Genomic DNA, 26,425 nt, shown 5'->3' with positions numbered 1-26,425 from the left:
CAACACGCTTTGCCGCTTCATACCCCGCTTTGGCTATCTGCGCGGCCGCCTTCTAGCCATGGTTCATTTAAGACAACCGCATGGGCTCGGTGCATCTCCCGCATAATACTCTCACAAGTTCTTTCGACCACTAATCTCGATTTGCAATTCAACAAGAATGAGTCAATCAACCCCCCAAGTTGGCTGGGTAGGTTCAAATAGCGGATCCCACTTGTATGCACGTGACTGACACCATTATGATTGATGGCCGTAGTATGGCCTCGGATCCATGGGTCTTGGCATGTCATTGAACCTCCAGAGATACTTGCAAGCAAAAGAATTACCTCCGCTTCGATACAGCAACAGGACAATTGCCAAAGGTTATGCTCTTCGTGATGCAGGGGCTGTGCCTGAAGCAGAGTTCGGTGCACTAGTTCAGAAGTCAGAAGTCATTTTTACAATGGTGCGCGCGGCATTTGCTGGATCGGCTTCCAATATCCGGCTTTCAAGAAGACACTAACAGCTTCAAAGATCTCCACTGACGATGTTTTGCAAGACCTCCTGGAAGCGGCTGCGGCCACGAGGATCTCCCTCGAGGGTAAGATCTTCGTTGACACGTCCACTATTCACCCAGACACATCCGAATGGGCAGCGAGGCATCTCAAGAACCACGGTGCGACATTCATTGCAGCACCCGTGTTCGGCGCAAGTCCCGTAGCAGCTGCTGGAAATCTCATATTCGCCGTGGCTGGTCCTACTGGAGCAGTCGAGCGAGTCCGACCTCTTATCATGGATGTCATGGGACGCAGCATTATTGATATGGGAGAAGATGTGCGGAAATCAAGTCTCCTCAAAATCTCGGGGTAAATACATCAACGTTTTCCTCATTTGGTCAACCTTCACTCACTTACCTGTCATCTCAACGAAGGAACATCCTCGTCATCAGCTTCATGGAGGTCATCGCTGAAGCACAGGTCTTTGCCGAGGCCGCAGGAGTAGGCACCCAGCAGATGGAAGACTTCATTGGAAACATGTTTGGGCCGGCATTGCAGAGTTACAGCAGACGCATCACGAGTGGAGCCTATGCACCTCCTTTAGACACAGCGCCTGGGTTCGCCGCCGCGCTCGCATGTAAGGACATGAAACATGCTCTGTCTATTGCCGACAGCTGTCATGCCCGTCTATGCACGCTCGAAACGGCGTCCAAACGGCTGAACACTGCACGCGAGTATGCCGGCGAGAATTTGGACAGCTCGGCTATCTACGGCACTGCGCGGCTAGAGGCGGGGCTGTCATTCTGGAGTGCGAATAGTCGGCAGGGAAACGAATCTCTTTCCTAGTATAGTTCTTGTCAAGTTTTTAAACAATCTCATTCATGGTTACCTTATCAAATCAGCATTTACTTGCCGATTGTTTTCGCTGTCTACGGGGCATGCCCAGCTGGAGCATGACCACGTCCTCCTGAGGCCTACTTGAACCTACATCCGCTATACAGCATAAAGCTTGCGATCGTGGCTGAGATGAATGAGTTCCATTATTTATTTTATTAAAACTGCTTTTACACCGCAGGTTCCTGGTCTATTTACACATTCTCTCCAGATCAACCACCCTTTGAATGGGGTCCAGAACACTTGCACTAAAGGCATCCACGGTAGGGCACCCCAGGGGCTTACGTCCTTGCCCCGAACCATACCCGAAATAATGAGACACGATGGCTTTGACACCAGTCACGCCCACTTTAACGAGGGCGTCGTCTGCATGACTGAGCCGGGATTGGAGCTCTTGCGCACTCTTGATGTCACCATTCTCATATCTCCTCAGCACTTCCACGTGCAGTTTTGGGGCAATGTTGGCAAGAGCCGCGATGATTCCGTTGGATCCTGCTACTAAGGCGGGCAGGAAAAAATCCGATTTTCCTCCGAACGCGGCAAAGGAGTCTGCAGACAGGGTGGATGAGATACGCTGCAGCTTACCGACATTGCCGCAGGTGAGCTTGCAACCGACAATATTGGAGTTGGACTGGGCCAGCCTGATGATCGAGTCGGAAGTTATGTCGATACCACCGGTGACACCAGGGAAGTTGTAGATCAGGATTGGAAGTTGAGAACGGGATGCTACCTGTATGGTTGAATCATAGTGAGTTAGGCTGACTTGTTCATCTGAAGTGACTAAGAAGCGAGAGAGACATCATCGATACCTCGTTAAAGAACCCTTCGACCACAGGAGGGGTCATCGCTGCGACCCAATATGACGGGGGCAAGACCAATGCAAAGTCGGCGCCAGACTCCTCAGCCTCGGTGATATGCGTCAGTGTTTCACGGACGCTGGATGCGCCACAACCAACGATCAGCTGGATTTGCGCATGTCCCAACCCGTTGAGATGGTTGCGCACCGCGCGAACAAGGGATTTGCGATCGTCGTGATCCAGGTGCGGTGCTTCGCCGTTACTGCCTTGGAGAACAAGTCCAGCGACACCTCCTTCAGCCATACGCTTTGCATGTGTCAAGGTGCTTTCAAGATCAACAGCTTCGTCTTTGGCAAAGAAGGTCACCAACGGTGTGTATACACCGAAATTCGGCTTCTGTGGAGCCATGGCGGTTGGCAAATGTTGGAATCGAAAGAACTGTGGTTTCTGACCTTGGAACAATTTGATTAGAACTAACGAGTCAATCCGTCGTAGGATCATCGATTTATCTATCGACCTATCGACGCTGATGACGCTCCTTATCTCGTTTCACCTTCGTAGAGTGGAGCTCCACCCGTTTGTCATTCCAACTCGACTCGCTATCAAGACAGGGCGTCCCCGCATTGAAAGATCAAAATCACCCCACCGATTTGAAGTCTTTTGTCTTCACCTTGTCATTTTCCCTCTTCCTGATTCCCCTGTGCAATGTCATCAAAGTCTTCAGTCTTTGCGACCGTGGCCTATACGCCACCGGACGCGATCTTCGAACTCACCAAAGCCTATATAGCCGACCCAGACACTCGCAAAGTGAATCTAGGCCAAGGTACCTATCGAGATGGCGATGGACATCCCTGGGTACTTCCAGCGGTTGAAGCAGCCAAGGATGCGATCAAGAATTGCAACCACGAATACCTTCCAATCCTGGGCCATCCACCTTTTCGCAGACTAGTTACGGAGTTGGTCTTCAGGAAGGAGTCCACCGTTATTCGCGAGAGTCGAGTGAATTATCCTGAGCCGTCTTGATGCCACGAGAAATTCCACTTGCTAACCATTTCGTTACAGGTCGCCTCTTGTCAGGCATTATCGGGTACCGGAGCACTACACGTGGCAGGAATGTTGCTCAGGCGGGCACTTGGTCAAGATCGAACCGTCTACATCACCAATCCGAGCTGGTCCAATCACAGAATGGTCTTCGAATCAGTGGGTTTCTCAGTTCGAGAGTTCGATTATGCGTCGAGGGACGGGATTGGCATGGAGTCGCTACTTCGAGCCTTAACTGAGGCAGACCCATTGTCAATCTTTGTGCTTCATGCTAGCGCACACAATCCAACTGGGTGGGATCCTAGTCCAGAACAATGGCGACAGATAGGTGCTATCATGAAGGAGAGAAGCCTACTCCCTTTGTTTGACGCTGCGTACTTGGGATTGACGTCCGGAGACTACGAGCAAGACGCGTATGCCATCCGGTACTTTGCTGAGGAGTTGGATCTGGAGATGGGTGTCTGTATTTCCTTCGCCAAAAGCATGGGACTCTATGGTATGTTTTTCCATTGACTGAGTGTCATTTCAGTCGAGTCACTTGAGAGTCGGAGCTCGAATACAATGCTCCATTCCCTTCTAACATGCACCTGCTCATTCTCGTAGGCGAGAGGACCGGGCTGTGTGCTTTTGTATCACGCAACCACAACATCGCCAATAATGTGGAGTCAAGTTTAGCGCAGTTAATTCGCGGCGAAATCTCCAATCCTCCGGCATTCGGTGCTCGTGTCGTCACGGCAATTCTAGCAAACGATGGCCTATCGTCTCAGTGGCGGCGTGATCTTACCACGATGAGCTCGCGCATTACTGGAATGAGGAAGCAGTTAAGTGATGAATTGACAGCGCTAGGTATTGCAAAGACCCTCCCCTTGTCGGCAGGTTGTGAGCCCAGTAGCTCATTTTTTCAACAGATATCCCGGGCGACTGGAAGAAAATCATGCAGCAGAAAGGCATGTTTTGCGTGCTCGGTCTTACACCCGAGCAAGTTCACGACCTAAAAGGTAAGTCGATCACCATAAGTCTATGACTACAAGACTGAACTAAGCTTATACGCATTTTGAAACTAGAGGAATATCACATTTACATGACCGAAAGCTCGAGAATTTCTATAGCTGGTCTGTATGAGGGTAATGTGCGGTATGTGGCCGAGTGCATCCATCAGGTTGTTTGTCAGCCAGGAGTAGCTTAATTGCACGCTCATTGACCAAATTTTGTCTCTGCCCAAACCTGGTGCACTGACGTTGCCATATTCCTGTTCTCGAAATTCTTTGACTTTGGACTTTGTTATGTCAAAGCGACTGACATGCTCTGGAACCTTGGGATGGGGTTGACTACGCACAGTGAAATCTGACCCAAGCGTTTCAACCAAAGACAGCACAGTAATTGAAGACTTTGTCTCTAATATCTCTGTGGAGCGTCTGTTACGTAAATTACGTCTTATCACTGAAGACCTCTATTTCCGCTGCGAATGAGTAATGCAGATCTCGTAACTTAGGTAGTGCATACACGGAAATATCATTGAAAAGGGTATTTCATGACTGTTCAAATCATACTATCTCTTCAAACTGTGTAGTAGTGCTTTATGACAACTTCTATTGCCACTTCAAAGTCACTTCTTTGCTGGAGGGCCGAGAATAAGGTCTTATCTACGGTAATTCACGCCAACCCCGCATCATCTCTCAGTCTCAGGAAAGATAAGAACTTGCCGGCTGATGGAGCTTCACCACCCCCGCAAAATGTCTATCTTTGGAGCAAACTAATATGTCTTGGACATCCAGGAGTCTTGTATTCCATTCTTATCGGGTCAGCAGATGGGGCCATTTAAGGAGCGACGATGAGTCCGAGAACTGAAAATTCTCTACCCCAAGGGATCAGATGAGTGTGACAAAAGGCAGTATGACCACCCAACCCAGCGAAAAAAAGGTCTCTCGAGGTCCACCAAATGACGACGTGGAGCAACCAGACACCGAAGTCCAGCCTGGTGAGATCAAGCATGGAGGCACAGGAGACGTTGACCCAGCCCTACAGTTTCTGGCTGCAGCAGCGATCGAATATACGCCCGAAGAGTCCCGCACAGTGTTGTCCAAAATCGATCGAGTTCTGATGCCTTTGCTGTGCTGGGTCTATCTGATCCAATTTGCCGATAAAACGTCTTTGAACTATGCCTCCCTGATGGGGATCCGCGAGCACACGCACTTGGACCCCAACTCGCAGCAATACAGCTGGGTGTCGAGCATTTTCTACGCTGGATACATCTTTTGGGAGTATGTACCCTGGCACGCCTTCCTCCGTGCCTTTGCCTTTGTGCCCTAATCCATGCTGATTTTGGTATATGTTTCCCACCACGTATCTGCTACGCCGACTTCCGCTAGGGAAATATACCTCTTTCAATATTCTGATCTGGGGTGTCGTGCTCCTCTGTCACGTCGCGACCAACAGTTACGCCGGCCTGCTTTGCGTCCGCTTTTTCCTCGGCGCGTTCGAGGCGACAGTCACTCCGGCCTTCGTGCTGTTCACCTCCTGCTGGTACAAGCAAGATGAACAGGCCAAGCGCATGGGCTTCTGGCTTGCGTGCAACGGCTTCGCCCAGATCCTGATTGCGGCAATCGCGTATGGACTGTCGGGGGTGCAGACGGCTTCCATTGCGGTGTGGAAGATTCTCTTCCTCGTGCTGGGCCTCCCTACCATTCTTACCGGCGCACTATATTTTTGGTTTATCCCCGACGATCAGATCCACGCCAGATTCCTGAGCCATCGTGAGAAGCTCATTGCTGTGGATCGCATCCGGGGCAATTTCCAAGGCATCGGTAGCCATACTTGGAAATGGGCCCACTTCTTCGAAGCCTTCCGTGATTCGCGCACGTATCTCTACGTGCTCTTCTCGCTCTTGATGAATATCCCCAATGGAGGCATCACCACCTTCGGTTCCCTCGTGATCAGCTCTTTCGGCTTCTCCAGTCGCATGTCCCTTTTACTCAATATGCCAATGGGGCTTGTCGACATTGTCTGCAAGTTGGGGTTGACATATCTCTCCGACAGATTCCTGGATCGCACCATTTTTGCCATCATCGCCATTCTCATACCCATGGTCGGCGGCATCTTGATGATTGTCCTTCCCCTTCATGCCAAAGCTGGTTTGTTGATGGGTTACTACTTTATCGGCGCTGCTGGAACCTCCTGGTGCTTGGTCATGGTGATGATATCCAACAATACCCTGGGCTACACCAAGAAGGCCACAGTCAATGGCCTCCAGATACTGGCCTACGCCGCGGGAAACTGGATTGGACCGCAGACCTTCCGCTCGAACCAAGCGCCCGAGTATTTTGATGGCAAGATGATGGTAGCCATCATGTACGCCCTTGCAGCGGCGACCCTACTGGCTATTCGTCTGGTGAACATTCTAGAGAATAAGAGACGTGACCGACAGGCGCTTTCTAACCCCGACGACGGTGAGAGCGTTGTTGTTGGCACTGAGTTCCTTGATTTGACGGATTTCGAGCAACCGGCCTTCCGCTATGTTCTGTAATGGGTCTTGCACGGGCGGTAGAGTTTGACGACGGACGGGATCGCCTGTATCATTGTGTTTAGAGCGTGCTCGATATCGAGCGAGGATCTGTGACTGTCTTGGATAGCTGTAGCGGGTCTTGTATTAACATGCTGTTACTATTTCTCTCTACAGCAAGCGGAAGAACTCCGATGAGTCGAGGTTTTATTATTTCAGCGCGCTATCTTGTCAAATAGTTTGGCTGAGTTGGCGGTCTTCCTGCTAAATGTGCAATCCGGTGGACTTGCCAGCGGATTAATGGACGTATGGGCGAGGAGCTGAGGAGTATCCACCTAGCTACGCAGCAATTATTCTGCAGATAATGGGACATTGGGATGCCGAGCAGGGACGTATTGAGTTCCTCCGAGTTACCATGTAATCAAAAACCCTTCTCGATTATTCTGGTAAGCGCCATACTCATACGCTGGACTGAGAAATTCGGGTGCGGCATCATGCTCAGGAATTCCCCTCCTCCTTCCCCTCTTTCCAATTGAGCTGTGACGCGTCACAGGATCTGGGATACGTCCGTACTACTTGACCACAGGACTTGATGTTTGTGGTGGAGGTGAGGGTGCGTCTATTGTAGCGCAAAAAGTGAGGGGATAACAGGCGGGTGGAGTGAGCCGATGTGGAGCGAGGTGGAGTGAAGTGGAGTGATCGAGTGGTGGAGTAATGGAGTGATGGAGTGGCAGGGTTGATCTGTCTTTCACCCGAACAGTCCGTCTGGGAGACTTGAAAAGGCCCGGAAAGAGGCAGAAATCTAGTCTAGACGCCAGGCTTGACCCTGGAGGTACCAAAACCACCGTCGATATTGCACTTTCCGTGGCGTTGATGCAACCGTGAGTCGTCGAACCCGACCCATTTCTCGCGGCCTCCATTCCACTTCAGAACAAACACTATGGCGAAGCCACCTGTCAATGTCAGACCCAAGATCGCGTTTGTCGGTCTCAGCGCAATGGGTAGGGGTATGGCCATACAACTGCTCAACGATGGGTTTCCCGTCTGTGGGTTCGACATCAATCCCATGTCGCTCGAGACATTACTAGCCATGGGCGGCACCGCCGCCTCAAGTCCGCGAGATTGCGTTCAAGACGCCGATGTCTTCATCTGCATGGTAGCCAACTCCATGCAGACAGAGGAGGTACTTTTCACCGAAGGAGTCGGTGCAGTCTTCGGTCTGAAGAAGAATGCAATTATTATATTATGCTCCACCGTTGCCCCGAGCTTCCCACCAAAGATCTTGAACCAGATCCATAATAAATTCTCGAGGACTGATGTCAATCTGATCGATTGTCCTGTATCTGGCGGGGTGCTCCGTGCAGCTCAGGGCACGCTGACAATCATGTCATCGGGACCCCAGGATGCCCTAAGCCTTGCCCACCCAATCTTGCAGTCGCTTAGCCAAACGCTATACACAATTGAGGGGGGGCTCGGCAGTGCCAACAAAGTCAAGCTTATCAATCAGCATCTTGCGGGCGTCCATATCGCCATGGCAGCAGAGGCAATGGGACTAGCGGCGACGATGGGATTGAATACAAAGCAATTCTATGACAGTGTTGTGTTGAAAAGCCCTGCCCATAGTTGGATGTTTGAGAACCGAGTGCCGCACATGCTTTGCGATGACTGGTCGCCCCACTCTGCTCTCAGCATATTCGTCAAAGATATGGTATGTCAGCTCATATTGCACTTTATCGTAGGTATTCGAGATTTCTAACCCTGGTCGTAGCGGATTGTCACTTCGGAAGGCCTCAATGAGAACTTCCCACTATACATCGCCTCCACCGCGGAGGGTCTTTACCAATTTGCTGCGCAGACTGTTTATGACAAGGAAGATGATTCTGGCCTAGTGCGAATATTTATTCCCCAGGATTTGTCACTGGATTCCAAGGCGACACACCGAAAAGACCACACTGCTGATCATGAACGCAAGTCGAAGCTTATCTGCCAAATGCTGGAGATTGTTCACGGCGTTGCAGCAATTGAAGCCATTGCCCTTGGGAGCAAACTTGGTCTCTCACTCAAGGCTCTGAAACCAATAATTTCAGATGCAGCGGGTGCAAGCGAAAGCTTTGAATTAGTGGTCGCGACAATTATGGGACAAAAAGGTGCTTCACCACGTACTTTGATACAGTCGAGGGAAATACTGGTCAGTATATTCTTCCTCACATATGTGTGCCATCTATTAATTCAATGTTTAGAAGCAAGCCACGATTCTCGCTCAGTACTACAACCACCCTCTACCGATTACAGCGACTACGCTGCAGCTATTGCAACAGGGTGTGGCCCGTGGCCTAGGGGACGAAAGTCAAGCAGCGCTGCAGTGGTATGGGACCCGATTATGATTCGATTGAGATAGCAAATATCACGTCACGAGCCTCACATAATTCTGGTAGTTCAATTGATCTAAGAACACTACATTTGCTGTGGTGAGCCTTGTGGTCTTAGTTGTTGTACTTGGTGAGAAGTCGCGTCTCGATAAGTTTCGGCTCTTCCAGACTTGATTTATAGTTCCTTTTATTTGGAGAATAGGGCTCTATGGGATGCGTATAACCTGTATCATTTGAAGAATCAATAACATGGTACTAATAATGAGAGGGACCTCGTCAATCAAAGACAAGAATTTTGTCTTAGCAACCAACGGGACCATTTCTCGAGAACTTAGAGGCACTTTAGTGTGCGCCCCCTAATCCTATTTGCTTGTCGGCTTCTGTGATGACCACAAAGTCTTGCAAGCGTTCTAAAAGAATGAAGTATTCCTCGTTGTAGATACTACCACCAGATCTAGTACACCATGAAATCTGTAAAATCCTCATCCGGAAGGTAAGCCCGTTCGTTACCCTCCAAAGTCCCGAGGTACCAAGACAGATCACTTCCATCAAACTCGCGGGCGGCAAACCCATTCCCCAGGTATCCGAATCGATTGTTTGTCGTGTATCGAAGATGGTAGTCTTCCCATCGGGGTTGTTTCATGGTTTCGAAAAAATGGATTCTGGAGCCCGGCCACATCATGACCTCGCCATCCACAGTACCCTGCTTGAACCAAGAACGACAGGGGGATGTCCACGCTGTGCGGGGCATAAATTCTCTATGATGCTCGAAAAATTCCGCGACTGCCTCGGCTCTGGGTTCGAAGGAGGTGACACCCTCCGATGACATTTTCTCGAGAATCTGGAGGAAGTGACGCGACAAGGTTTCTGTAATTGGGAGAAAGCTTCCGTGACCATATGGGCCAAAAGGGCCGTTGAAGACTATCCATGATGCAAATCCTATTAGCGGACTGTGTCCCCTGAAGAAACGTTATAGGTGACTGGATCCTTACTGAGATAGTTGGGGAAGTTGGGGACGGTGATGGAAAGGTAGGTCCTCGGAATCTCCTTCCACTGTTCACCAAGACTGCGGGATTCCCTGCCAATTGTAGGATTCGATGGCCGCCAACTGACATCAAATCCAGTGGCACACACAATCACGTCAACTTCATGCTCAACACCGTCGGCAGTCTTAATACCCTTCGGGGTGATCTCTGCGATTGACTGCGAAACGACCTCGGTGTTGTCGCTGCAGAGTGCCTCGAGGTATCCATTTCCGGGGGTAGGCCGACGGCAACCCACGGCAAAGTCCTTGGGCACAATGTGCTCAGCGATATCAGGCCGACTGGCGAGCTTGGATCGCATGTCTTTCTCCGCGTACTAATTGATTTGCATATCCATAGTTAGTATTGGGTGTATTCTTGCGTCCACCGCGAACGGGATTAGATCGTACCGCTCTTGCGTTGGCCTGCTCTTCCGAGCCATTGAGGATGAATCGGAAACGTGAATTAAGCTCCGATTCGATCTTCTTTCGATAAGCCAGATATTTCTGAGGGTCATTTTGAAGTATCTTCTTCTGCTTTGGAGTATCTAAAGGGCCATTAGCTCGTCGTGCCGTGGGTTTCACAGAAGAGGGCCAAAGGAGACTGACATTTGAAGTTCGTCCCTCCCTTTCCTGCGAACCGCCGGCCAAATCCCGCAGTCACCCAAGATGCGCTGCGGATGAAGCACTTCAGGGACGACACCACTGTATTACTTTGTGAGAAAAGCGGATCTCGAATCAATTTTCCCCGTAAAACTCACATGGTTGGATGGTTGGAACAATTTGCACCGCCGAGGATCCTGAGCCGATGACTGCCACGCGTTTCCCTTCCAACTCGACTTGGTCATCCCAGTGCGCACTATGAAGCATCGGACCCTGGAAGGTTTCTCGCCCTGAGATGGCAGGCCATTTCCATTTGCTATTCACGCCAGGATATTCAGCTTGTGGCTCAGTCACTGCACTGAGGAGTTAGTGGTTCAACTTACTTCAACACGCCGGATGCGTTGACCAGGATGTGACCTCGATTCTCAAAGACATCTTCGGGATTGTCACCTCTTTGCACCTTCACATGCCACTGTTCGTCATGTTCATTCCAAGATGCCCCTACGACTCGGTGGCTGAGGTGAATATATTTGTGCAATCCGTGCTCGTCCGCAACTCGCTTGAAGTACTTCAAAATCTCCGGTGCGCCCGAGTAGCTATACCGGCTCACGTCAGCTAATCAGTCGGTGAAGATGGAGTCTTGTCGATACGTACAATGAGGTCCAGTCGGGAGAAGGCGCCCACGAGAATTGATAATTCACCGAGGGAATGTCACATCCACATCCGGGGTACCGGTTCTCAAACCAAGTGCCCCCAATCTCGGGGTTTTTCTCATACAGAACCAACTCGATGTCCAATGTGCTCTGGTCAATATCGTGCGCAAAATTCAATGCGCTTGCACCCGCTCCGATCACAATGATTCGGATCTTGCGACGCGAGCGACTCGGTTGGTCAATGATCTCGTAAGGTTCATGGCGTTGAACCTTCGTTGTAGTGTAACCGCCGATAGAGCCCATGGTAAAAGAGAACGGTCAGAGATTTGATCTGCCGCGTGGGTTCACATAAAAGTGCTTCGGCTCGACCGAGAATATATATTATGCAAAAACTGGGCTCCGTGACCTTTTTATGGCCCCGGGGGACCTCGCCACAAAAGCCAGTGGTTCTCCGGCGCGTCTTGTGAGTTGTCCGATAGACTTGCGCCTTGTGTTTGGTTGATCACGAGTAAAATCAATAGACCTCAACATTGACATCTCGCACGATGGGTGGAGCTCCACCGGCAGTCCACTTTGCTTTGCCAGCCCCGCCTCCACTGCGGAGCTTTCTCCGAACTTCCCCCTCTTTTCAACCTCCCTTATCGCCTTATCTCCTTCCAGCGGACGGAGGAACTCCTATCGTGATAATAGGGTTGGGACGATTGGGGTATATAGCCTTTCACCACCAAGACCGAGACAACATATTTGCACCGCATTCCATCATTCAAGCCCGAGTCATACGCATCACCCCTCTAATCGCAATGCCCACAAGCACAGACACGAAGCCACTGCGCATCTCAATCGGTGAGTCTCGAGCGAGTGCTCCAGGTCAGGATTATCAATTGAGGGGTCCCCATTGCTGATTTCGACTATGATGAATAGATCGAGGCGGGACCTTTACGGATTGTATTTGCAAAGTCGAGGGTGGGGAGGATATTGTCGCCAAAATCCTGTCGGTGGATCCGAAGAACTATGCGGATGCGCCGACCGAGGCAATCCGTCGCGTCCTCGAGAAATACTACAGGTCCTCCATTCCACGAGGAACAGAGCTCGACCTGAGAGACGTCGGTACGGCTTTGGTTTCTCTCTCTCGTTTGGTGGTAGTACTAAGCGCCTTTGGCAACAGATTGGATTCGAATGGGCACCACGGTTGCAACAAATGCCCTACTCGAGAGGAAAGGCGAGCAGACAGCCCTACTGATAACTGAAGGCTTCAAGGATGTTCTTCAAATTGGTACGCAAAGCCGGCCACATATGTTTGATTTGACCATCCGACGGCCGCTACCTTTATATTCAAGCGCCTTCGAAGTCAGAGAGCGAGTGACTGTGCAGGCTTGCAGCGACTCGGATCTCCGAAGGATACATCTGTCATCCCCTGAGCCCGTGGACCAGGTCATGGGGAAGTCCGGGGAGATGATCCACGTGCTCCAGCCCCTAGATCTGCCTAGCACGAGACTTGACCTCCAGAGAATCTACGATGAAGGGTTCCGCTCCCTGGCAGTGTGTCTGATGCATTCGTACAGTTTTCCGAGGCACGAGCTTCAGATCCGAGATCTAGCGCTCGAGATTGGGTTCGACAATGTATCGCTCTCACACGAGACATCTGCAAGGCCGAAGCTCATCCCCCGCGGTAATTCCACGGTTGTTGACGCATACCTGACTCCGAGCATCAAAAGATACCTCCAACAATTCTCACAAAGCTTCCCCAACATTGAAGAATGTCGCACACGACTGGAATTTATGCAGTCCGATGGAGGTCTAGTGCCTTCCTCTAGTCTCTCCGGGCTTCATTCCATTCTGTCGGGGCCAGCAGGAGGCGTGATTGGCTATGCGCGGACCTGCTTCGATTCCGAAACTCGGAATCCGGTGATTGGTTTCGATATGGGAGGAACCAGCACTGACGTGAGTCGATATGACGGCCAGCTGGATCATATATTCGAGACCACGACGGCGGGGATCACCATTCATGCTCCACAGCTCAATGTTAATACAATTGCCGCGGGCGGCGGGAGTATCTTGAGCTGGAAGGATGGACTCATGTCGGTAGGACCGGAGAGCGCCTCTTCCAATCCTGGTCCTGCTTGCTACCGCAAAGGTGGTCCCTTGACAGTGACGGATGCGAACCTCGCGCTCGGTCGGTTGATTCCTGAAGAATTTCCATCAGTCTTCGGTCCGAACGAAAACGAGCCATTAGACAGAGACATCGTTCTCCACAAATTTACGGAGCTGACCCAGATCATAAACGAGGAGACCGGAATGTCACTTACATGGACCGAAGTTGCAGATGGGTGAGTGATAGCACAAGTGTATTTTATTGTACCTGTCCTGCTAACAAGTTCCTTCTAAAAAGCTTCCTCCAAGTCGCCAATTCGGCAATGTGTGGGCCGATTCGGAGCTTGACCCTGGACAAGGGCCACGATGTTGCCAAACACCATCTCGCCTCCTTTGGCGGCGCGGGTGGCCAACACGCTTGTGCCATTGCTAGCGATCTCGGTATCCGACGTGTGCTCATCCACAAATATTCCTCCATCTTGTCTGCCTATGGGATTGGTCTAGCAGATGTAGTGCATGAAGAAGAGCGAGTCTGCACGATGGCGTTTGATGAGTCCACTATTGAAGCTCTCAATGATTCCCTGGACAACCTCGTCGAGACTGCCCGACGTAGCAAGACGATGGAGCCATTCAACAATGTCCAAGCTTGCCGATTCTTGAACATGAGATACGATGGCAGTGAAACCTCCATCATGATACCCTGGGATAGCCCCACTAGTGACGCGAAAGAAGCATTTGTCAAGGCACATCATCAGCAATTTGGATTCACTCCTGTGAACCGTGTCGTGTATGTGGACACCATCCGTGTCCGCGCAATTGGGTGCAGTGTTTTCCAGGAAAGCTGCTCGCGTCTCCAAGCCAAGACTCTCTCACATTCTACATCTGCTACAATGGAGGCCACCCCGAGCTCGAGGGCTTCCACGTATTTCAGCTCGCTGGGTTGGGTTGACGCCCCTGTCTTTAAGCTTGATACTCTTGTTGCGGGAAGTCAAATCCAAGGACCCGCGATGATAATCGACAAAACGCAGACCATCGTTGTCAGTCCAGATGCAAAGGCGACCGTCGCTCAAGACCTCTTGATTCTTGATATCGAGTCACCGAACCCCAAGTCGACTAGTTCGGAAACCATCGACCCAATTCAGCTTTCTATCTTCCGCCATCGGTTCATGGGAGTGGCTGAACAAATGGGCCGCGTGCTGCAGAACGTCAGCACCAGCGCGAACATCAAGGAGCGACTAGATTTCACCTGTGCAATCTTCACACCGGAAGGGGATTTGGTTGCAAACGCCCCTCATGTACCAGCCATGATTGGAAGTATGGCCTTTGCCGTACGGTCACAGATTGCTGAGTGGCAGGGAAAGCTGCAAGATGGGGATGTGCTACTATCCAATACCCCAGGTACGTCTTCCAGCAATCGCAGTGCAAAGTCAATATCCAAGCTTCTTGCTAACTATCAACAAAGCCTATGGAGGTGTTCATCTCCCCGACTTAACGGTGATTAGTCCAGTCTTCGACGCTGCTGGAAAGAACATAATCTTTTGGGCCGCTTCGCGCGGCCATCATGCTGATGTGAGTGTCTTTTCCATTCGAAAGTGCTCAAGACGAACGCCCACTAACATTCCTCTCGCTATAGGTGGGTGGGATACTCCCCGGCTCGATGCCACCAATGTCAAAGCTACTCGCAGAAGAAGGTGCTATCTTCAACTCACACCTCCTGGTTCGTGCGGGCCACTTCGATGAAGATGAGCTCTATCGCGTTCTATGCGTGGAGCCGGCACGTTACCCAGGCAGTAGCGGGTCCCGACGCTTCCAGGACAATGTCACTGATCTCAAGGCCCAAGTCGCCGCAAACCACTCCGGCGCTCGTCTCATGCAACGGCTCATCGAAGAGTATTCATTCCCGGTCGTTCAGGTACCTATCAACCACTCAGCAAAAATAGAATTACGTTAGCTCACAGAATGTAGGTCTACATGGGTGCAATCCAAGATGCGGCGGAGCTGGCCGTGCGGACTCTGCTGAAGCGTCTCGCGCATGAGCGCGGTACAGACATTTCTGCAGTAGACTATATGGACGACGGCACCCCGATCAAACTGAAAGTGACAATCAACCCTACCGATGGGTCTGCGATCTTTGACTTCACCGGCACTGGTCCAGAAGTATACGGTAAGAACATTCACCGACCTTCCGGTTCGTTTGAACATCAAGCTCTAACCCAGTGGGTGGCAGGAAACTGGAATGCTCCGATCGCAATCTGCAATTCTGCGGTCATTTTTGCCCTGCGCTGCATGGTCAACTCGGATATTCCGCTCAACCATGGCTGTATCAAGCCCGTCAAGATTGTCATCCCGGAGGGCTCGCTTCTGTGTCCCAACCCGGAAGCGGCCGTCTGCGCCGGCAATGTGCTGACGTCGCAGCGCATCGTAGACGTCATCTTCAAGAGCTTCCGTGTGTGCGCCGCGAGCCAAGGATGCATGAACAACCTGACCTTCGGCAACGACGGCGAGGATGGATTCGGATACTACGAGACCATCGCCGGGGGCAGCGGTGCCGGCCCCAGCTGGGCCGGAACCGGAGGCGTCCACACCAACATGACCAACACGCGGATCACCGACCCGGAGTCGCTCGAACGGCGATACCCGGTGCTTCTGCGACAGTCCAGTCTTCGTCACGGCAGCGGTGGGGCGGGCAAATATCCCGGTGGCGATGGAGTGATCCGGGAGCTTGAGTTAAGGCTCCCCATGTCGGTGTCGATTCTCTCGGAACGACGGAGCTTCGCACCCTACGGAATGGCAGGCGGAGAAGATGGCCAGCGGGGGAAGAATACCTGGATCACGAAGGCTGGTCGCCGGGTCAATGTCGGGGGGAAGAGCTCGGTCCAGGTTCAACCGGGCGATCGGTTCATGATCGAGACCCCTGGTGGTGGTGGCTATGGATCCCCTGAAAAGGTGGTCAGCAAGGAAAAGGACGACTCGATGGTTATGCCAGCATTTATACCCGTGGCTAATGGCAGTGTGGCTGCACATCGGACTCTGGCGGAACAGGTTTAAGGCTGTGAACACACCAAAGTAAGAAAAATTCAGGCTTGTCAAATCTAGGTCTATCCTGAGATGGTGCTTCTTAGAAGATGCCATCAATTGACGCCAATTCTATACTAGGGCGCAGTAGCCGCGCCTCACCAGACATGAGAGCCTCCTTGATTGTGCACGCTCTAGATGCATTGAAATTCGACAGATGAGTCATTGACTTTTGGGGAGGATTTCGCACGTGAAGTCTTTGCCATGAAGCTTTGACCCTGTCGCAAATATGACATAGTAATTTCTTCTCCTCATGAGAGTTGCTTGAATGTGACATATCAGCGTAGTTGGGCCTGGTATCAAATAATTACAAACTAAGTTTTGTCAAACTGTAACGCGCTAGTGATGTGATAATCTCCTCTTGGATCGTAGATTGTAAATTATGTTGTGTTTATGGAACAAGAAGATAGGGCAGAAAGGTGGCCGGATCAGAGCGCCATGGAAGGCTTTCCGTGATCAAACCTTTGAACATAGGTGATGCTCTGCAGTTCTGGGTACGTATTTGGTCAACATCTCACAAAATCGTCTGTCACTAAGTGATTCAGTGCTACCTAGAGCCCTTCGAGTGGGGCTCACATTTTCACCGCGAACTGAAATAAGCCTGGGTTGAGTTACCTCTGTAGAGCTCTGTCGAGGAATAATCCTTCGAATGCCCACAGAAGGCTCCGGGCCGCATTCCTCGCACCAATGCCTCTTCCGGCAACGGCTCAGTGGCACTTCGGCCACGAATAATTCTAGCCATCCTGGTTCAAGTCCATAAAATACCGCAGAAGGTCCTGTCGCATTTCCAATCGTCTGTCGTTGGCAACCAGGAACGAAAGACTCCGGGTTAGAATGGTTGAAGCAATTCAACCTGCACCCACTATCCTAGTCGATGAGGCCGAGCGTGGCCTGTCTTGTCGACTCTGAGACTCTGAGTGTGTCCGAGTTCGCTCGTAGAAGACCAAGTTGTGTCTTGATATTCCCCCCCTTCAACTACGATTGGTCGGGGAATGATCCGTACGCAGACCAAGGGGGAATAAGCTTAAGGCCTATCCGGCCCCACTTTAGGCGCACGTTACGTATATCAATGGCAACAGAGATTTCCTCCACCACGGTTGCCGCGGATTTATCTTTACCCGCCACCAGGTGATGTTATTGTGCATAGCATGAGGTGGGTAAGTCAAATCCAGGGGAGCCATCACACAGAAGGCAATGGTTTGTCAGAGGTGACCTGAAAATTCGATTAGCACGAGATCTGGACCTGCACATTCATGCGTTACAATGAGTACCATACGGAGAGACACGATACGTATCTGGGCGAGGTTCTCCCCACCATTCCCATTAACTGCATATAGACTCAGTATCTCGGACACCTTCCGAGTCCCGGCCGATGCCCAGATAAGCTTGACATTGCCAAGTCGATCGATATTTTCCCACGAGGACCCACAGCAAAGCCGCAACAGGAGTTCCTTCTGTGATAACTACCTCTGACCGCGAAATCGATACTGTACAGGAGATTTGAGCGTGGAGCACGATCTATGGAGAAAGAAAGGTCACAACAACAGCCTCGCTTCGGGTCTAGTGGCTTTCAAGGGGCAGCAGAAAAGATATAAAAGGCCAGTCATTCACCAGGAGCTCCCAGCGCCCTGATTCCCACACAACCCATTAAATCCTTTCAAGTTGCACCTCTCCTTTTCTCCGCCATATTGCAGTCCCATCCATGCTTGCCGACGGGTGTATAATCTTTCTTACTCTTATCCTTGATATTTGTGCGGCTGTCATCCGATACCGAACCGGAGAATGGTCCTCTCCCGCCAAGTCCTTTCTGGTCTGCTCGCATTTGGCCTTGCTGGGCGTTGCCTTGCGGGCTACAACGGGACTCACGTAACTTACATCCCGGAGTCCACCGAGTGGGATGGGGCAAGTACCAACCTGACCGTCACCTTTGACACGGTCAATGCCGACTACGTGAGTCTTTAGGCGCAGGAAGGGGAACTCGCCAAGCGCACGGGGATTGCCACTGCTGTGGCCTACGCGACGGTGGTCGGCGGGGTCTCGACTGTCGTTCTAGCCGCCGAGGCTGGCGTCAATATCTACCAGTACATTGCGGCGATCATCAAGGCCAAGTCCACCGCCGACTCGTGCACGGTCACCTACGGCGTCGACTCTGAAGAAAGCTATGTCGAGGGCTACGCTTACGAGGCCACGACCTCCGGCTCGAACTGCGAGACCACCGCGGAGAAAAAGACAATCCTAGCCGCTGTAGAGAAGTGTGCCACCGCCTTGAATGCCGCCGGCGCCGTCCGTGGTTGCTGTACGATGACCCATAGAGGGACCTGGGAGGGTCACTTGCGCTTGACCGCGGAGCCGAGCGTTTACCCTGCTACCACGGTGACTTGTTGAGGGGAATGGAATCAGCTGATAGATGAAGAACTTGGATTGAACGGGAAGGGAACGCAGAAGTTTGTATCTCATGAAGAATGCAACTACTTCTGTCTCTGCGAGTGTGTAGTATTTACCCTGACTAGATTGTACACTTGTGGCGCTTCTCCTCCTTGACTTCTTTGTGTGATTACTAACCTCCTCCGTTACACCGCTCATATGTCCGAGGTATGTAATAGATAGATAGAGTAGGTGATCGAATCTATGGGCACCTTTTGCCCGCTGCTGTCCCGGCGGGTTGGGGCAACAAGGGCGAGCTTCCAGCATTTGCCATAGCACAGACTTCGAATGATATCTTGTCAGGCCAAAGGATTGTGCACAGGGCTCACCCATCGAAAAGGGGGACGTGAAGTTTGACATTGGTGATTTGCATGAAAAATGAGTAGTTAGACAAGATGGGACGAGACAGCTAGCACGCTATTTTTCGCGCCCCCCCCCCCCCCCCCCCCTGCAGACCCCTCACGCGATTTCAGCACTAAAATGGCGGGCGTTTCCCGCCACAGGCTGCCCTCCTATCACGCCCGTCGTACAAAACAAGAATATACTTGTATTAGTGAATCTTTAGTAATCAGCAACTAGCAAGGATAGATTACGGGACTTTGATTGTTAGGACCATTCAACTCCAGACATGTACCCTTCGTTGTCTTGGCTGTCTTCCAGCCTTGGGGTGATGTCAGGAGCTAAAATTATCTGCACCGCCCCTTCTTACAAGGCTGTTGCTTGCAGTAGTTGACCCCTCTGGTTAGTATATAGAGCCCAGGCGGGTCTGGCCTTACCTCTTCAAACTTGGGCAAGTCCTCGCTTTAGTTCGAATCGTCCTATCCTTTCGCGTTATACACCTATCTTCATCACATGGGGAACAGCACTGAAAGTATTGTGCACGGATGGGTGCCAAGTCCTGAAGGCAGAGGTAGTCTTGATATCTTAAGGTCTTGTTGCACTACAATCATTCTTTGCTGCTGGGTATCCGTGTATCCCAACGTTGGCTCCCCGAACGACAGCAAGTGGCATCCACTCGTCGACAAATTCAACCTCTTCTGTATCAGCTTGCTGGGGCCTGATTTTCTCTTTGAAATTGCGTGGGGACAGTTCGAAAGTGCAAGGAAAAGTGTAAGGGTACGTACAGTGACGCGTCCACAAAGGATCTGAGGCATTTATCTGGCAAGGAGTGAATCCTAATCCTATCCAAAAGGTTTTCAGGAATGATACCAGGCTCAACAAGACTTTTGAGTGGACATATAGACATGCGTTCTTTGTCGATATGGGCGGCATACACTTGAGGAGCCCTGATTTCCCTGAAGGATCCCCCATCGATGCCCGGCAACTATATTACCTCCTTTCCCAAGACTACATAGACATGCCGGATATGGGGCAGATGGCCATTGAGGAGCGCAATTCCGCGGATACATTGTCTCGGTAAGATGCCTTTGCGACCGTGTAATGGCAGCCTGCTCTAACATCCCGTCAGACTGATCGCCGTATCTCAGGCATTTTGGTTCTTAGTATCCACGTTCGAGCGCTTTCGCCTGGGTATATCAGTTACGACGTTGGAGCTGACGACTGTTGCATTTTCGCTCATGATGTTAGCGACATCCATTACTTGGTTTCACAAGCCGTCTATCAGCAGACCCCGGCATATTTCTACGAAGAACGACATCACCGTACAAGCTATTCGTGATCTCATGAAACGAACCGTAAGTTTCGAAAACCCAAGTGGTTACGAGCGTATACCGACACCACTTTAACAGACTCATCCGCAACTACCGGATCAGTGGTACCGAACCCCGCTCGAGTATATCAGCCATGACCGTTTTGGCATTGACATCCACTGGAAATACTACACCCGAATCACCCACATACTCCGGATGCCGATCTTCTCGCGGCGGGTTCGGAGCCGACCGTGGGATCGGTTTCCCTCGGACACGTGGCTGAGGCCGGAGTACAAGTACTCACCCTTGGCCATCATTATCCTGCTGGGATTCAGCGCGCTGTTCCTCGTGGCGTGGGACTTTTACTTTCCCACGTACACGGAGAAAGTGCTTTGGCGGATCTGCAGTGTCTACAATGCCGCCTTCTCGATCTACGGTGGAGTCTATTATTTCGTGGAGATGGTGCGGCGCGGCAACCGGCTCAACGAGCCCAAAGCCCAGGTCGACATGCCTGGGCCAGCCCGAAGATGTCGTCGATCTCCGTATAACCACGATAACAGCGACTCGAGCACGGGGACCACCCTGGTAAGCGTGCGCGAGAGTCTACTCGGTTTGCGGAACATCTCCGAAGAGTATGATCCGGACATGGCGGTCTCGTTCCGCGTGCTAGTCCCTGTGACGATAATATGTGCCCTGTACGTCTTCGCACGCGGGTATATCTACGTGGAGGACTTCATCGCGCTGCGGGCGCAGCCCAGCGGGGCGTATGCCGACGTGAAAAGAGCTCTACTCTATCTCGGATGATCCTATAATCGATAGCATAATGGGATAAACAGCATCGTCGGGGATAAAAATCTGTATGTATACAGCCTAGCGCGCTACCGTACCAACAATCCCGCATTATAAAAACCAGTAGAATGATCGTAAGTTCATATTTTGGGCACGAACGTGTGTATGACGGAGAGTGGGACATTGATAATCTCTGCCCGCAATCTCGGCCGACGTTCCCGGCTGTTTAGCGGAGATGGCCAAGCAGGGCCAGTGGTCACGGCCGTGGCAGGATCACACGCCGGCAACCGTGTCGATGAAACAGCGCTGCAAGTTGAAAGCCTTTCATTCTCGAGCGAATTGTAGTTCGTGGCCTAGCAAAATCGACTACAGCTTTTGCTTCGTCTCTTCACAGTTTTCTACATATTGGTAAGAGGAGCATTCGCCCTAAGCATGTTTGTTGAATGAATTTCTTTCTGCCCAATGCGAGGATATAGTCTGCCCTACAGTCCACGACCCCTTGACCAGAATATGGCATATTCGCAGTCCATATTCCGCGGTAGGTATTCACAGGCAAATAGGCCAGCGTTCCGAGCATCTCGACCAGAAGATATATTCTAGCCAGTGCGTATACAATGAGTCATGGCGAAAAAGGAAATTTGTTTGGCGATGCTAAATCAGGAGTTAAGATGCTCAGAGCGCCGCTTCGAGTTGACATATACCCCATCATATCAAAGCAGCTTGCCCAAAGATTTGCGCTTGATCTGGATCTTTTTTCCTGTCGTAGTGAGAGTACGCGCTGTACTGCATTTCTGATGGTGCGGAGTAGCTCCCATAGCTGTAAAGTTAAGAGTGTGAGTTGATCCTTTATCACTCGGCAATCAGGGTCTCAAATGGTCGGTGACACAGTGGACAGTTTTTTGCCCCTTGGATACAGCTTCTACGATAGATCACAGTCTTCGCCACAGTACCGTCTGACCTGGCAATCATGCTGCAGTCCATGCACTTCACACTATGCTTCGCAGTTCTGATATCCAAACACACATCACAATGTGGATAAAAAGGCCGCTGCAGCACATGGTGCCGAACAAAGGGAAGACCCTCAATGGTGGGCAAGGGATCCTCTTTCCGCAGGCCGAGCTTAGACTTCAGAAGTTCGGTGACCTCAGCCCAAGGTCGAGCACGACCTGTATGCCGGCCATTGTAAAAGGGAGTTCCAGACTTCTGTCTTCGGTATGACTCTTGGAGTGGAGTGTATCCCAATCTGTCCTCAATCTGGATTTCAATGTCGTGGTGGTCGAGAAGCACTTTCACCACCTGAGCCCGGTCCAAGCAAACAGCGGCAAATAGGGGCGTTCGGTCGAATATGTCTCGGGGATTGGGGTCGCAGCCCGCCTGCAGAATGCGTCGCACAAGAGATGCATCTCCTGCGCCGTTTTTCAATAGGAGTCGAGTGATTGCGACATGGCCCTTCCGTGCTGCAACGGTCAAGGGATCTTGATCCGGCTTTTTGCTGCCCCGCGCGCAGGCTTTCCGGCCAAGGAGCAGCTCAACAACCTTGATATTGCCATTCGCTGCTGCGGTGTACAAAGGGGTCTCCTGGCGTATGTTCTGGTGGTTCACGTCGGACCCTGCATCGAGTAATAATTGTGCGACCAGGGCATGGTCCCCCATAGTAAAGAGCGACTCGGGACCGAGTTGAACCCCGGCCCCGCCTCTGGCAGCAGCGAAAAGTGCAGTTTCCTTACTGCGTGTCTGAGAATGGATGTACACGCCCCAGCTGATCAGCATGGTGACCATTTCGGCATGACCATATGCTGCTGCATAGAACAGTGGTGTGAAACCCTCGAGTGTCTCGGCATTGATATCGGCTTGGAAACGAAGCAAGGTACTGACCACGCTGCTGTTGCCTTGCGCAGCAGCCCATATTAAAGGTGTACGGCCAAGGTGGTCTCGAGCGTCCGCCCACTTGGTCCCAGGGCGAAAAATCAACTTGGGAACATGATCTTCAAGACCGAGCAGCGCTGCGAGATGGATTCCAGGGAATTTGAGCCCCGCTTCTAGACCAAACATCTCACACATGCACCGAGAAACCTTAAAATCATTCTCGAGGAATGTCATGAGAAGCAAATTTTTGCCCAAGCTATGACGCAGATGGGTCCCTAGCTCGTGAGCTGCGTACGAATAGAAAGGGTTACTCTGGTCGCGGCACTGCTTGTCGCCGCTCGTCAAAATCCTCAAACGATACGTACGTCAGACATGTATTGGTCAAATATTCATGCATGTTCGGAAACCAAGTCTGCCAGGTCCGATTAAGATACTCCTGGGCCGTGAGATGTACCATCCGAGTGGTGTTGGCGTGTTTGTCCGCCACGACTAGCCCACAGCAGACGGAAGCTATATCGTCAATACCAGTTACACTGGTTTCGTCGAGCTCGGGTGCACCAAATTACACTGCTATAGCGTCCTGTAGCTCCACAGCAGAGAGTGGTCGTGTAGAGAATGCAATCCATGCTAAAGCTCTCTTGGCGAGATCCTGGGAGACGGCGCTCTGTTGCTCGATCCTCTTCATCGTCTCACCGTATGCGTGATCGTAAGCTCCCGAGTTGGAATACAGCTTCTGTCCCAGCGCTCGGACGCCCTTTTCGTTCTTTTCGTCGAGAAGCAGGGTATAGTAGAGGCGGACCAGTAGGAATCTGGAGGTTGTTAAGTACCGTCTTCTAAAACTGGCCAGGGACCTTGCTACTCACATGCCTCCGGCGGATTCAATGATCTGGTGTCGAATATAATTCCAGAGCTCGGACTTCCCCTGAAGGAACTCTGGCAAATATGTTACGTTTCCATCGAGAAAGCTTTCCACATCGCCTCTGCTCGCTTCGATCTCCAAGAAAGTCACATTTCCAGGGGAAAATTTGCCAAAATGGTCGCCGTGACGGGCTGTTGCGAGGAACCTACCCTTAGTACGGCCGTTGGGCTTTAGGGTGTCCCTGACCCAGGCAAAGAGTTGACGTCGCACATAAAGGTCAGAACATTCGTCCAGTGCATCGATAACATATATAAGCTCGTTACACTCAACTAACGCAAGCTTCAATATTTCTTGCACTTGTTCGCCTGTCAGGCGGTTGTGCGCTCGCCATCGTCGGGGAAATATCCTAGCGATGATCTCGTGAAGGCCTGGGTTGGCCTGGACCAGTTGTCTCAGAAAGCTGGAAAGGATATCAGAATATCCAAGCTGCTCTTGATAATGAAAGTAATGGTAGACGATGACGATGCCGTCTTTGTGGGAATGTTTCTTCTGGAGGCGGTCAATTGCGATCGAAGTTAGGATTGTCTTGCCTGCCCCGGGAGCTCCAGTGCAGAGCAAGGCGTGATCGCCTGCGTCGGAAGAAATCCAGCGGACAAATTGTTCACTCTCCAGGAACTATCTACTCGTTCCTTCGCCGTGTATGTCAAAGGACTTCCGCTGCCGTTCCGAGGTATCGATGGGAGAAATCCAGGCAAGCATTTCGCTGTGTAACTGCGCATCGTGTGTGTCTTTCATAGCGTGGACTTCTGCCCCGATGTCGGCTGTCAAGTCTCTATCGGCGTTGTGGTCAGTGGCCAAACCTCCTCTCAACGAGAGCCAGAGTACAACGTACTGATTCATCTTGTTCATGACCAAGTTCCACAGCGAAAGACAATATGTGATACGGTTCCGCAGGCTGTCGACTTCGACCGGATCCCATTTCATTCGACTTCATGCCCGAGCCGCCTTGCTTTTCCAGTCCGAGGCCGTGTACGCGAGGACATTGTATTTGCTAAGCTTGCCTTCGATCCCCAATAGAACTTCGCGGCCTCGCTGAACGATCACATCCAGTTCCGCTTTTTGGGTCACGCTGAGGCCGTCTTTGGGAATGTCGTCGAGGTCATGGAGGACAGCCCACAGGCTTTTCACACTGTTTGCTGCCATCAGCTACCATTCTTACCTTTTATCTTCTCATTTACTCTTCACGTAGGCGACATATGACTTACTCTGCAGAAATGGCCTTAAAACCACTGGGCGCTTGTGCGAACCACTTCTTCAAGTTGTCGGCGAGTTGCAGAGTGGCGAGGAAGTCTCCGACACCAAAGCCAAAACTCATTCTGAAGATGTAGATGTGTGATACAGTAGTCTCGGTAGTATGCTTTGAGCAAAGCCGCGAAAGGAGAACTGGTTGAATTTTGGGAAACAACAGAATTGCGACGGAGGTGAACAGCAGGGTGGCTGAGTCGGGGTCATAGCATAGCCGCCTATGCACGTTGACAGGGATCTTGCAATGCCACCATTGCTCAACAGGGATTATGTGGCTCGAACACCTGGACATGCTTGCTACTTTGATAGGGCTGCCACAGAGGGGATGTAAGAAACTGATCAGTAAGAATGACCTGCTGACCCTATGTGCGCCCGGATGGATGTCTATATGCACCACTGGGTGAGATCAGGAAACTCGGTTCTCAGTCCTGAATCCCCTACCTCGGTCATACGCCAACTACCGCCAGGCCCATGCGAGGGTCTCTCTATGAGCGGCGCTGGGTGAAGATAAAGATCGATAATCCCTGCGCGTTGCTCTATCCATACTGATCAATAAGTATCTGTCGCAGACATCAACGCAGTATTTGCCGCTCCTGGCTGTTGCTTTATTCTTCAGAACAGTGCTTGACTTACAGTTGTCTCCCGGCGTGATTAGAGAGGTGAGAAGAGGTGTACAGTACCTGGCGGCCACTGCATTTATACATTTAGGCTTCTGACATATTCTTGGCATCGACGTGAACGCCTCCACCCCCAGCTGAGCGCGCCTTCTTTGAACATACTGAGGATATTATCCATGCGGCCTATATACTGACGCAAAGGCATGACATGAAAAAAACCGGAAAAAAAAAAAAAAACAAAAAGCATTCAGACGAAAAAGAGAATACACAAAAAGACCAAAAACATACAACAGAAGGGATTCGCTGGTGGTCACCCACCCAACTACTAACCTCCCGGCGTGTGGCTTAAGTACGGCTGAGCGGACGGGAAGCCCTGTTTTCCACACCCTGTGGTCGTATG

At 51.3% G+C, this 26,425-nt stretch overlaps 10 protein-coding genes across 10 annotated transcripts; 7 read left to right on the top strand and 3 right to left on the bottom strand.

Moving 5' to 3' along the window:
- Positions 1-157: 157 nt before the first annotated feature.
- Positions 158-1,319, top strand: BO72DRAFT_367609 (NAD(P)-dependent oxidoreductase; the record flags this gene model as incomplete). The annotated part of the gene is made up of 4 exons (XM_040940847.1): positions 158-187; positions 254-442; positions 511-842; positions 908-1,319. 4 exons carry the CDS (start codon positions 158-160, stop codon positions 1,317-1,319), a joined length of 963 nt encoding a protein of 320 aa, XP_040806221.1.
- A 95-nt stretch (positions 1,320-1,414) lies between these two features.
- Positions 1,415-2,572, bottom strand: BO72DRAFT_511826 (dihydrodipicolinate synthase family protein; the record flags this gene model as incomplete). The annotated part of the gene is made up of 2 exons (XM_040949424.1): positions 1,415-2,097; positions 2,177-2,572. The coding sequence occupies 2 exons, from the start codon at positions 2,570-2,572 to the stop codon at positions 1,558-1,560; spliced, it is 936 nt and encodes a 311-aa protein (XP_040806220.1). The 3' UTR covers positions 1,415-1,557.
- A 297-nt stretch (positions 2,573-2,869) lies between these two features.
- BO72DRAFT_367889 (PLP-dependent transferase) lies at positions 2,870-4,391 on the top strand (the record flags this gene model as incomplete). The annotated part of the gene is made up of 5 exons (XM_040940859.1): positions 2,870-3,163; positions 3,227-3,701; positions 3,809-4,051; positions 4,114-4,203; positions 4,315-4,391. 5 exons carry the CDS (start codon positions 2,870-2,872, stop codon positions 4,389-4,391), a joined length of 1,179 nt encoding a protein of 392 aa, XP_040806219.1.
- Positions 4,392-5,098: 707 nt separating this feature from the next.
- On the top strand, positions 5,099-6,745 carry BO72DRAFT_420199 (putative allantoate permease; the record flags this gene model as incomplete). The annotated part of the gene is made up of 2 exons (XM_040942702.1): positions 5,099-5,492; positions 5,575-6,745. The coding sequence occupies 2 exons, from the start codon at positions 5,099-5,101 to the stop codon at positions 6,726-6,728; spliced, it is 1,548 nt and encodes a 515-aa protein (XP_040806218.1). The 3' UTR covers positions 6,729-6,745.
- Positions 6,746-7,644: 899 nt separating this feature from the next.
- BO72DRAFT_511817 (putative 3-hydroxyisobutyrate dehydrogenase) lies at positions 7,645-9,321 on the top strand (the record flags this gene model as incomplete). Its single annotated transcript, XM_040949423.1, has 3 exons — positions 7,645-8,412; positions 8,473-9,023; positions 9,276-9,321. The coding sequence occupies 3 exons, from the start codon at positions 7,645-7,647 to the stop codon at positions 9,319-9,321; spliced, it is 1,365 nt and encodes a 454-aa protein (XP_040806217.1).
- A 107-nt stretch (positions 9,322-9,428) lies between these two features.
- Positions 9,429-11,699, bottom strand: BO72DRAFT_511811 (flavin-containing monooxygenase). Its single transcript, XM_040949422.1, has 7 exons — positions 11,352-11,699; positions 11,081-11,293; positions 10,856-11,013; positions 10,704-10,799; positions 10,506-10,642; positions 10,066-10,432; positions 9,429-9,994 (listed from the first exon to the last, which is right to left on the bottom strand). Exons 1-7 carry the CDS (start codon positions 11,651-11,653, stop codon positions 9,528-9,530), a joined length of 1,740 nt encoding a protein of 579 aa, XP_040806216.1. The 5' UTR covers positions 11,654-11,699; the 3' UTR covers positions 9,429-9,527.
- Positions 11,700-12,150: 451 nt separating this feature from the next.
- BO72DRAFT_420196 (putative 5-oxoprolinase) lies at positions 12,151-16,489 on the top strand (the record flags this gene model as incomplete). The annotated part of the gene is made up of 8 exons (XM_040942701.1): positions 12,151-12,193; positions 12,272-12,457; positions 12,516-13,677; positions 13,740-14,839; positions 14,904-15,010; positions 15,075-15,353; positions 15,407-15,605; positions 15,669-16,489. 8 exons carry the CDS (start codon positions 12,151-12,153, stop codon positions 16,487-16,489), a joined length of 3,897 nt encoding a protein of 1,298 aa, XP_040806215.1.
- A 1,809-nt stretch (positions 16,490-18,298) lies between these two features.
- Positions 18,299-18,954, top strand: BO72DRAFT_482814 (uncharacterized protein; the record flags this gene model as incomplete). The annotated part of the gene is made up of 2 exons (XM_040947753.1): positions 18,299-18,382; positions 18,479-18,954. 2 exons carry the CDS (start codon positions 18,299-18,301, stop codon positions 18,899-18,901), a joined length of 507 nt encoding a protein of 168 aa, XP_040806214.1. The 3' UTR covers positions 18,902-18,954.
- Positions 18,955-19,792: 838 nt separating this feature from the next.
- On the top strand, positions 19,793-21,393 carry BO72DRAFT_420195 (uncharacterized protein; the record flags this gene model as incomplete). Its single annotated transcript, XM_040942700.1, has 5 exons — positions 19,793-20,056; positions 20,133-20,356; positions 20,409-20,601; positions 20,689-21,051; positions 21,091-21,393. The coding sequence occupies 5 exons, from the start codon at positions 19,793-19,795 to the stop codon at positions 21,391-21,393; spliced, it is 1,347 nt and encodes a 448-aa protein (XP_040806213.1).
- Positions 21,394-22,083: 690 nt separating this feature from the next.
- On the bottom strand, positions 22,084-25,478 carry BO72DRAFT_465031 (ankyrin repeat domain-containing protein; the record flags this gene model as incomplete). The annotated part of the gene is made up of 12 exons (XM_040946677.1): positions 22,084-22,195; positions 22,580-22,870; positions 22,946-23,074; positions 23,129-23,571; positions 23,606-23,777; positions 23,811-23,824; positions 23,996-24,053; positions 24,108-24,238; positions 24,548-24,732; positions 24,787-24,935; positions 25,137-25,292; positions 25,369-25,478. The coding sequence occupies 12 exons, from the start codon at positions 25,476-25,478 to the stop codon at positions 22,084-22,086; spliced, it is 1,950 nt and encodes a 649-aa protein (XP_040806212.1).
- Between the last annotated feature and the right edge of the window lie 947 nt (positions 25,479-26,425).

This window comes from Aspergillus fijiensis (genome assembly GCF_003184825.1).
Source record: "Aspergillus fijiensis CBS 313.89 unplaced genomic scaffold BO72scaffold_3, whole genome shotgun sequence".
In the NCBI taxonomy this organism is placed as follows: Eukaryota; Fungi; Ascomycota; class Eurotiomycetes; order Eurotiales; family Aspergillaceae; genus Aspergillus; species Aspergillus fijiensis.
Note: the sequence above shows the minus strand (reverse complement) of the source record. Positions and strands in the feature narration are given on the sequence as shown.

Bases quoted from the DNA above. Each gene is read 5' to 3' on its own strand.
- BO72DRAFT_511811 (XM_040949422.1), bottom strand. From the start codon at position 11,653: ATGGGCTCTATCGGCGGTTACACTACAACGAAGGTTCAACGCCATGAA. The intron at 10,433-10,505 runs GTACGATCTAAT...CAAATCAATTAG, and splicing joins AGCAGGCCAACGCAAGAGCG to TACGCGGAGAAAGACATGCG. The intron at 9,995-10,065 runs GTAAGGATCCAG...CATCATGGATAG, and splicing joins CAACTTCCCCAACTATCTCA to TCTTCAACGGCCCTTTTGGC.